Raw genomic sequence first — 10000 nt, 5'->3', positions numbered from 1 at the left:
AACATTATGATTGTTAGTTATCTGCAGGTAGAGTGGGAGGTGAGGAGAGGAAGGAAGGAAGGAAGGAAGGAAAGGAGGTGAGGATATTAAACATTATGATTGTTAGTTATCTGCAGGTAGAGTGGGAGGTGAGGAGAGGAAGGAAGGAAGGAAGGAAGGAAAGGAGGTGAGGATATTAAACATTATGATTGTTAGTTATCTGCAGGTAGAGTGGGAGGTGAGGAAGGAAGGAAGGAAGGAAGGAAAGGAGGTGAGGATATTAAACATTATGATTGTTAGTTATCTGCAGGTAGAGTGGGAGGTGAGGAGAGGAAGGAAGGAAGGAAGGAAGGAAAGGAGGTGAGGATATTAAACATTATGATTGTTAGTTATCTGCAGGTAGAGTGGGAGGTGAGGAGAGGAAGGAAGGAAGGAAGGAAGGAAAGGAGGTGAGGATATTAAACATTATGATTGTTAGTTATCTGCAGGTAGAGTGGGAGGTGAGGAAGGAAGGAAGGAAGGAAGGAAAGGAGGTGAGGATATTAAACATTATGATTGTTAGTTATCTGCAGGTAGAGTGGGAGGTGAGGAGAGGAAGGAAGGAAGGAAGGAAGGAAAGGAGGTGAGGATATTAAACATTATGATTGTTAGTTATCTGCAGGTAGAGTGGGAGGTGAGGAAGGAAGGAAGGAAGGAAGGAAAGGAGGTGAGGATATTAAACATTATGATTGTTAGTTATCTGCAGGTAGAGTGGGAGGTGAGGAGAGGAAGGAAGGAAGGAAGGAAGGAAAGGAGGTGAGGATATTAAACATTATGATTGTTAGTTATCTGCAGGTAGAGTGGGAGGTGAGGAGAGGAAGGAAGGAAGGAAGGAAGGAAAGGAGGTGAGGATATTAAACATTATGATTGTTAGTTATCTGCAGGTAGAGTGGGAGGTGAGGAGAGGAAGGAAGGAAGGAAGGAAGGAAAGGAGGTGAGGATATTAAACATTATGATTGTTAGTTATCTGCAGGTAGAGTGGGAGGTGAGGAAGGAAGGAAGGAAGGAAGGAAAGGAGGTGAGGATATTAAACATTATGATTGTTAGTTATCTGCAGGTAGAGTGGGAGGTGAGGAGAGGAAGGAAGGAAGGAAGGAAGGAAAGGAGGTGAGGATATTAAACATTATGATTGTTAGTTATCTGCAGGTAGAGTGGGAGGTGAGGAAGGAAGGAAGGAAGGAAGGAAAGGAGGTGAGGATATTAAACATTATGATTGTTAGTTATCTGCAGGTAGAGTGGGAGGTGAGGAGAGGAAGGAAGGAAGGAAGGAAGGAAAGGAGGTGAGGATATTAAACATTATGATTGTTAGTTATCTGCAGGTAGAGTGGGAGGTGAGGAAGGAAGGAAGGAAGGAAGGAAGGAAAGGAGGTGAGGACATTAAACATTATGATTGTTAGTTATCTGCAGGTAGAGTGGGAGGTGAGGAGAGGAAGGAAGGAAGGAAGGAAAGGAGGTGAGGATATTAAACATTATGATTGTTAGTTATCTGCAGGTAGAGTGGGAGGTGAGGAGAGGAAGGAAGGAAGGAAGGAAGGAAGGAAGGAAAGGAAAGGAGATAAGGATATTAAACATGTTATATATTAGTTATCTGCAGGTAGAGTGGGAGGTGAGGAGAGGAAGGAAGGAAGGAAGGAAAGGAGGTGAGGATATTAAACATTATGATTGTTAGTTATCTGCAGGTAGAGTGGGAGGTGAGGAGAGGAAGGAAGGAAGGAAGGAAAGGAGGTGAGGATATTAAACATTATGATTGTTAGTTATCTGCAGGTAGAGTGGGAGGTGAGGAGAGGAAGGAAGGAAGGAAGGAAGGAAGGAAAGGAGGTGAGGATATTAAACATTATGATTGTTAGTTATCTGCAGGTAGAGTGGGAGGTGAGGAGAGGAAGGAAGGAAGGAAGGAAAGGAGGTGAGGATATTAAACATTATGATTGTTAGTTATCTGCAGGTAGAGTGGGAGGTGAGGAGAGGAAGGAAGGAAGGAAGGAAAGGAGGTGAGGATATTAAACATTATGATTGTTAGTTATCTGCAGGTAGAGTGGGAGGTGAGGAGAGGAAGGAAGGAAGGAAGGAAAGGAGGTGAGGATATTAAACATTATGATTGTTAGTTATCTGCAGGTAGAGTGGGAGGTGAGGAGAGGAAGGAAGGAAGGAAGGAAGGAAAGGAGGTGAGGATATTAAACATTATGATTGTTAGTTATCTGCAGGTAGAGTGGGAGGTGAGGAGAGGAAGGAAGGAAGGAAGGAAGGAAAGGAGGTGAGGATATTAAACATTATGATTGTTAGTTATCTGCAGGTAGAGTGGGAGGTGAGGAGAGGAAGGAAGGAAGGAAGGAAGGAAAGGAGGTGAGGATATTAAACATTATGATTGTTAGTTATCTGCAGGTAGAGTGGGAGGTGAGGAGAGGAAGGAAGGAAGGAAGGAAGGAAAGGAGGTGAGGATATTAAACATTATGATTGTTAGTTATCTGCAGGTAGAGTGGGAGGTGAGGAGAGGAAGGAAGGAAGGAAGGAAAGGAGGTGAGGATATTAAACATTATGATTGTTAGTTATCTGCAGGTAGAGTGGGAGGTGAGGAGAGGAAGGAAGGAAGGAAGGAAAGGAGGTGAGGATATTAAACATTATGATTGTTAGTTATCTGCAGGTAGAGTGGGAGGTGAGGAGAGGAAGGAAGGAAGGAAGGAAGGAAGGAAAGGAGGTGAGGATATTAAACATTATGATTGTTAGTTATCTGCAGGTAGAGTGGGAGGTGAGGAGAGGAAGGAAGGAAGGAAGGAAAGGAGGTGAGGATATTAAACATTATGATTGTTAGTTATCTGCAGGTAGAGTGGGAGGTGAGGAGAGGAAGGAAGGAAGGAAGGAAAGGAGGTGAGGATATTAAACATTATGATTGTTAGTTATCTGCAGGTAGAGTGGGAGGTGAGGAGAGGAAGGAAGGAAGGAAAGGAGGTGAGGATATTAAACATTATGATTGTTAGTTATCTGCAGGTAGAGTGGGAGGTGAGGAGAGGAACCCCGCGGCTCTTCACAGCCGACAGCATGCGGAGCTCCAGCTGTCGAGTTCCTCAGCAGGACAACAGCAGCGACTGTGGACTCTACCTGCTGCAGTACGCCGAGAGCTTCTTAAAGGTACAGTACACAGAGAGCTTCTTAAAGGTACAGTACACAGAGAGCTTCTTAAAGGTACAGTACACAGAGAGCTTCTTAAAGGTACAGTACACAGAGAGCTTCTTAAAGGTACAGTACGCCGAGAGCTTCTTAAAGGTACAGTACACAGAGAGCTTCTTAAAGGTACAGTACACAGAGAGCTTCTTAAAGGTACAGTACACAGAGAGCTTCTTAAAGGTACAGTACACAGAGAGCTTCTTAAAGGTACAGTACACAGAGAGCTTCTTAAAGGTACAGTACACAGAGAGCTTCTTAAAGGTACAGTACACAGAGAGCTTCTTAAAGGTACAGTACACAGAGAGCTTCTTAAAGGTACAGTACACAGAGAGCTTCTTAAAGGTACAGTACACAGAGAGCTTCTTAAAGGTACAGTACGCCGAGAGCTTCTTAAAGGTACAGTACGCCGAGAGCTTCTTAAAGGTACAGTACACAGAGAGCTTCTTAAAGGTACAGTACACAGAGAGCTTCTTAAAGGTACAGTACACAGAGAGCTTCTTAAAGGTACAGTACACAGAGAGCTTCTTAAAGGTACAGTACGCCGAGAGCTTCTTAAAGGTACAGTACGCCGAGAGCTTCTTAAAGGTACAGTACACTTATATACTGTAGTACTGTTAGAGGTACTAGTACTCTACTGTAGTACAGTTAGATGTACTAGTACTTTACTGTAGTACTGTTAGAGGTACTAGTACTTTACTGTAGTACAGTTAGAGGTACTGGTACTTTACTGTAGTACTGTTAGAGGTACTAGTACTCTACTGTAGTACAGTTAGAGGTACTAGTACTTTACTGTAGTACAGTTAGAGGTACTGGTACTTTACTGTAGTACAGTTAGAGGTACTAGTACTCTACTGTAGTACAGTTAGAGGTACTAGTACTTTACTGTAGTACAGTTAGAGGTACTGGTACGTTACTGTAGTACAGTTAGAGGTACTAGTACTTTACTGTAGTACAGTTAGAGGTACTAGTACTTTACTGTAGTACAGTTAGAGGTACTAGTACTTTACTGTAGTACTGTTAGAGGTACTAGTACGTTACTGTAGTACTGTTAGAGGTACTAGTACTTTACTGTAGTACTGTTAGAGGTACTAGTACTTCATGCTAGCGGCGTAAATCGAGCTCTCTGATTGGCTCCTCAGAACCCGGTGGTGCACTTTGAACTCCCGCCGCGGTTGGACGGCTGGTTTCCGCGGCAACAGGTTCGGAGGAAGCGCGAGGAGATCCGGCGGCTGATCATGAAGATGCACGACGGCCAGCAGCGACGGACCAATCACAGCAGCCTCCTTTAAACCTGCTATTAATTATAATCTATTTTTCTAGATTTAATATATTATATTAATATATTAATATGTTAATATACTTTATATATGTGGTATAATAATATATTTTGTAAAGTGTGAATCTCTGTAAATGTTTTATTTTAATAAACTTTAAACTTGATTACAGTGATTACTGCGTTCTGCTTCCTTCACAGCAAGAAATCATTTAAATACATTCATATGAGTAATGTGTTTAATATTATTATTCATTTTATTATTAATCATTATTATATTTATTATTATTTAAATATTTATTTTTTATTATTATTATTATAATTTTTTTTTTAAATTTTATTTTGTGATGATTAATTAACGGTGATGTCACAGAGCAGCAGATCGTCTCCCTGCTGTTTCAGCTGAGGTCAAAGGTCACTGGGTTACTATCACTGTGTGTGTGTTTGTGTGTGTGTGTGTGTGTGTGTGTGTGTGTGTGTGTCGGGGGGGGGGGGGGGGGTAATCTCAGGGCTTTTAATGGAGCGCCCCCCTGCAGAGCACCAATCAGCTTCCAGCTCGTTAACTCAGACCAGCAGGTTATTGTTTGTAGGATGAAGGAAGGAAGGAAGCGAGGAAAGGAATAAGGAAGGGAGGAAAGGAGGAAGGAAGGAAGGAAAGGAATGTTTAGTTTAATGTGTTCTCTCCTCAGAGCTCAGAGGGAGGAAGGAAGGAAGGCAGGTTGTAGTTTCTAACGGCAGGTTGTAGTTTCTTACGGCAGGTTGTAGTTTCTTACGGCAGGTTGTAGTTTCTTACGGCAGGTTGTAGTTTCTAACGGCAGGTTGTAGTTTCTTACATCAGGTTGTAGTTTCTAACGGCAGGTTGTAGTTTCTTACGGCAGGTTGTAGTTTCTTACATCAGGTTGTAGTTTCTTACGGCAGGTTGTAGTTTCTAACGGCAGGTTGTAGTTTCTTACGGCAGGTTGTAGTTTCTTACATCAGGTTGTAGTTTCTTACGGCAGGTTGTAGTTTCTTACGGCAGGTTGTAGTTTCTTACGGCAGGTTGTAGTTTCTTACGGCAGGTTGTAGTTTCTTACATCAGGTTGTAGTTTCTTACGGCAGGTTGTAGTTTCTTACGGCAGGTTGTAGTTTCTTACATCAGGTTGTAGTTTCTTACGGCAGGTTGTAGTTTCTTACGGCAGGTTGTAGTTTCTTACGGCAGGTTGTAGTTTCTTACGGCAGGTTGTAGTTTCTTACGGCAGGTTGTAGTTTCTAACGGCAGGTTGTAGTTTCTTACGGCAGGTTGTAGTTTCTTACGGCAGGTTGTAGTTTCTTACATCAGGTTGTAGTTTCTTACGGCAGGTTGTAGTTTCTTACGGCAGGTTGTAGTTTCTTACATCAGGTTGTAGTTTCTTACGGCAGGTTGTAGTTTCTTACGGCAGGTTGTAGTTTCTTACGGCAGGTTGTAGTTTCTTACGGCAGGTTGTAGTTTCTAACGGCAGGTTGTAGTTTCTAACGGCAGGTTGTAGTTTCTAACGGCAGGTTGTAGTTTCTAACGGCAGGTTGTAGTTTCTTACGGCAGGTTGTAGTTTCTAACGGCAGGTTGTAGTTTCTTACGGCAGGTTGTAGTTTCTTACATCAGGTTGTAGTTTCTTACGGCAGGTTGTAGTTTCTAACGGCAGGTTGTAGTTTCTTACGGCAGGTTGTAGTTTCTAACGGCAGGTTGTAGTTTCTAACGGCAGGTTGTAGTTTCTTACGGCAGGTTGTAGTTTCTAACGGCAGGTTGTAGTTTCTAACAGCAGGTTGTAGTTTCTAACAGCAGGTTGTAGTTTCTTACATCAGGTTGTAGTTTCTAACAGCAGGTTGTAGTTTCTAACAGCAGGTTGTAGTTTCTAACAGCAGGTTGTAGTTTCTAACGGCAGGTTGTAGTTTCTTACGGCAGGTTGTAGTTTCTAACGGCAGGTTGTAGTTTCTTACGGCAGGTTGTAGTTTCTTACAGCAGGTTGTAGTTTCTAACGGCAGGTTGTAGTTTCTAACGGCAGGTTGTAGTTTCTTACGGCAGGTTGTAGTTTCTAACGGCAGGTTGTAGTTTCTAACGGCAGGTTGTAGTTTCTAACGGCAGGTTGTAGTTTCTAACGGCAGGTTGTAGTTTCTTACGGCAGGTTGTAGTTTCTAACAGCAGGTTGTAGTTTCTTACGGCAGGTTGTAGTTTCTTACATCAGGTTGTAGTTTCTTACGGCAGGTTGTAGTTTCTTACGGCAGGTTGTAGTTTCTAACGGCAGGTTGTAGTTTCTTACATCAGGTTGTAGTTTCTTACGGCAGGTTGTAGTTTCTAACGGCAGGTTGTAGTTTCTTACGGCAGGTTGTAGTTTCTTACGGCAGGTTGTAGTTTCTAACGGCAGGTTGTAGTTTCTTACATCAGGTTGTAGTTTCTTACGGCAGGTTGTAGTTTCTTACGGCAGGTTGTAGTTTCTTACAGCAGGTTGTAGTTTCTAACGGCAGGTTGTAGTTTCTTACGGCAGGTTGTAGTTTCTTACGGCAGGTTGTAGTTTCTTACGGCAGGTTGTAGTTTCTAACGGCAGGTTGTAGTTTCTTACGGCAGGTTGTAGTTTCTTACAGCAGGTTGTAGTTTCTTACGGCAGGTTGTAGTTTCTTACGGCAGGTTGTAGTTTCTAACGGCAGGTTGTAGTTTCTTACGGCAGGTTGTAGTTTCTTACGGCAGGTTGTAGTTTCTAACGGCAGGTTGTAGTTTCTTACGGCAGGTTGTAGTTTCTTACGGCAGGTTGTAGTTTCTAACGGCAGGTTGTAGTTTCTTACGGCAGGTTGTAGTTTCTAACGGCAGGTTGTAGTTTCTAACGGCAGGTTGTAGTTTCTTACGGCAGGTTGTAGTTTCTAACGGCAGGTTGTAGTTTCTAACGGCAGGTTGTAGTTTCTAACGGCAGGTTGTAGTTTCTAACGGCAGGTTGTAGTTTCTAACGGCAGGTTGTAGTTTCTAACAGCAGGTTGTAGTTTCTTACGGCAGGTTGTAGTTTCTTACGGCAGGTTGTAGTTTCTTACGGCAGGTTGTAGTTTCTTACGGCAGGTTGTAGTTTCTTACGGCAGGTTGTAGTTTCTTACGGCAGGTTGTAGTTTCTAACGGCAGGTTGTAGTTTCTAACGGCAGGTTGTAGTTTCTTACGGCAGGTTGTAGTTTCTAACGGCAGGTTGTAGTTTCTTATCTCAGGTTGTAGTTTCTTACGGCAGGTTGTAGTTTCTAACGGCAGGTTGTAGTTTCTAACGGCAGGTTGTAGTTTCTTACGGCAGGTTGTAGTTTCTAACGGCAGGTTGTAGTTTCTTATCTCAGGTTGTAGTTTCTAACGGCAGGTTGTAGTTTCTTACGGCAGGTTGTTTTGGTCTCTTCACCCCGCTGAGTTCATGTCGGCCTCAGACTGAAGATAATCTCACCAAGTTAAGATTAGACAGATTTGTGGCCTCCAGCCCGACTTCCAAAAATAATCCGAGGGAGCTCAGGAGGAAAGCGATCCTGCTTCTCTGCTGGAGGTTAAACTCTTCCTGTCTGGAGGAATTTCACAATAAAAGTCTTCAAACTCTCTAATAACTGAACATGAGCAGAGAAACGTTCCTCGTCTCCTCTGGATCCCGTTAACCCTCCTGTTGTCCTCAGGTCAAGGAAAGGAGGAAGGAGGGAGGGAGGAAGGGAGGAAAGAAGGAGGGAGGGAGGGAGAAAAGGAGGAAGGAAGGGAGGGATGAGGGAGGAAGGAAAGGAGTAAGGAAGGAGAGAAGGAAGGGAGGGAGGAAGGGATGAGGAAGGAAGGAAGGAAAGGAGGAAGGGATGAGGGAGGAAGGGATGAGGCAGGAAGGAAGGAAGGGAGGGATCAAGGAAGGAAATAAGGAAGGAAGGACAGGAGGAAGGGATGAGGCAGAGGAAGGAACAAAAGGAAGGAATGGAGTGAGGAAAGGAGGAAGGAAGGAAGGGAGGGAGGAAAGGAGGAAGGAAGGAAAGAGGGAAGGAGGAGGGAAGGCAGGAAGCAAGGAAGGATGGAAGGAAATGAGGAAAGAAGTATGAAAGGACGAGGGAGCCAAGAAAGAGGGAAGGAGGGCAAGAACAAAGGAAAAATGAAACGAAGGAAGGAAGGAAGGAAGGAAAGGAAGGGAGGGAGGGAGGGTTAATCTCCTGATCCAATAAGAGATGTGTGTGGTTGTTGCCAGCGGTGATAGTCTGCACCGGGACGAGGCTAATTAAAGAAACCTCTTCAGTTTCTACTGTGATGATCTGATGTGACTCGCTGGGGCAACACCACGTAATCACTAGAAACATGAAGGGAGGAAGGGAGGTAGGAAGGGAGGGAGGGAAGGAAGGGAGGGAGGGAGGAAGGAAGGGAGGGAGGAAGGAAGGGAGGGAGGGAAGGGAGGGAGGGAGGGAGGGAGGGAGGGAGGAAAGGAGGAAGGGAGGCAGGGAGGGAGGGAGGGAGGGAGGAATGACAGAAGGAATGACAGAAGGAATGAAGAAAGGGAGGGAGGGAGGAAGGAAGGAAGGGAGGGAGGGATGATGTGACTCGCTGGGGCAACACGACGTAATCACTAGAAACATACTGGAAGGGAGGGAGGGAGGGAGGGAGGAAGGAAGGAAGGGAGGGAGGAAGGAAGGGAGGGAGGAAGGCAGGAAGGGAGGGATGGAGGGACGGAGGGAGGAAGGGAGGAAGGCAGGGAGGAAAGGAGGAAGGGAGGCAGGGAGGGAGGGAGGAAGGAAGGGCAGGGAGGAAGGGAGGGAGGAATGACAGAAGGAATGAAGAAAGGGAGGGAGGAAGGAAGGCAGGGGAGGGAGGGAGGGAGGGAGGAAGGAAGGAAGGGAGGGAGGGAGGGAAGAAGGAAGGAAGAAAGGAAGGAAGGAGGGTCAGAAAGCTCCAAAACTAGAATCCCAGTTAAATAAAGTGAGAGGTTAACAGTGAGTAAAGGAAAGAAGCAGGGAAGGAAGGAAGGAAAGGAAAGAAGCAGGGAAGGAAGGAAGGAAAGGAAAGAAGCAGGGAAGGAAGGAAGGAAAGAGGAAAGGAGGAAAGGAGGACAGTGGACCAGTGAAACCAGTAAGAGCTGCTCTCAGGTGGAGGAGTCAGCTGACTGGAGCAGGTGGTCGTTACAGACGGATCACGCTGGATTATCCTCACAGCCAGGACACATTAAGAGGTCAAAGGTCACCGTAAAGCTACCTGCCCACAACCCAATTACACACTTACACACACACACACACACACAGAGAGAGACACACACACACACACACACACACACACAGAGACACACACACACACCACACACACAGAGACACACACACACACACACACACACACACACAGAGAGAGACACACACACACACACACACACACACACACAGAGAGAGACACACACACACACACACACACACACAGATAGAGAGACACACACACACACACACACACACACATATATATATACACACACACACACACACACACACATACAGAGAGAGACACACACACACTGCTGCCGTTTTCACTGAATCAGGTCAAACTTTCAGACTTTAACTGCAGTGAGTCAGACAAGG

The 10000-nt window shown here is 44.8% G+C and overlaps 1 protein-coding gene across 1 annotated transcript in view; it reads left to right on the top strand.

The window, feature by feature from the left end:
* The window catches only part of LOC128354847 (sentrin-specific protease 7-like), a gene marked incomplete at its 5' end in the record, with an annotated part of 9752 nt that extends 5135 nt beyond the window's left edge, over positions 1-4617 (top strand). Inside the window, 2 exon segments of the mRNA XM_053314990.1 lie at positions 2991-3141; positions 4317-4617. Of these exon segments, the coding sequence (XP_053170965.1) occupies positions 2991-3141; positions 4317-4466 (301 nt within the window).
* Between the last annotated feature and the right edge of the window lie 5383 nt (positions 4618-10000).

The sequence above is a fragment of the Scomber japonicus genome, unplaced genomic scaffold (assembly GCF_027409825.1).
Source record: "Scomber japonicus isolate fScoJap1 unplaced genomic scaffold, fScoJap1.pri scaffold_703, whole genome shotgun sequence".
Taxonomy (NCBI): domain Eukaryota; kingdom Metazoa; phylum Chordata; class Actinopteri; order Scombriformes; family Scombridae; genus Scomber; species Scomber japonicus.
This window is presented reverse-complemented; position numbering and strand designations above follow the sequence as displayed.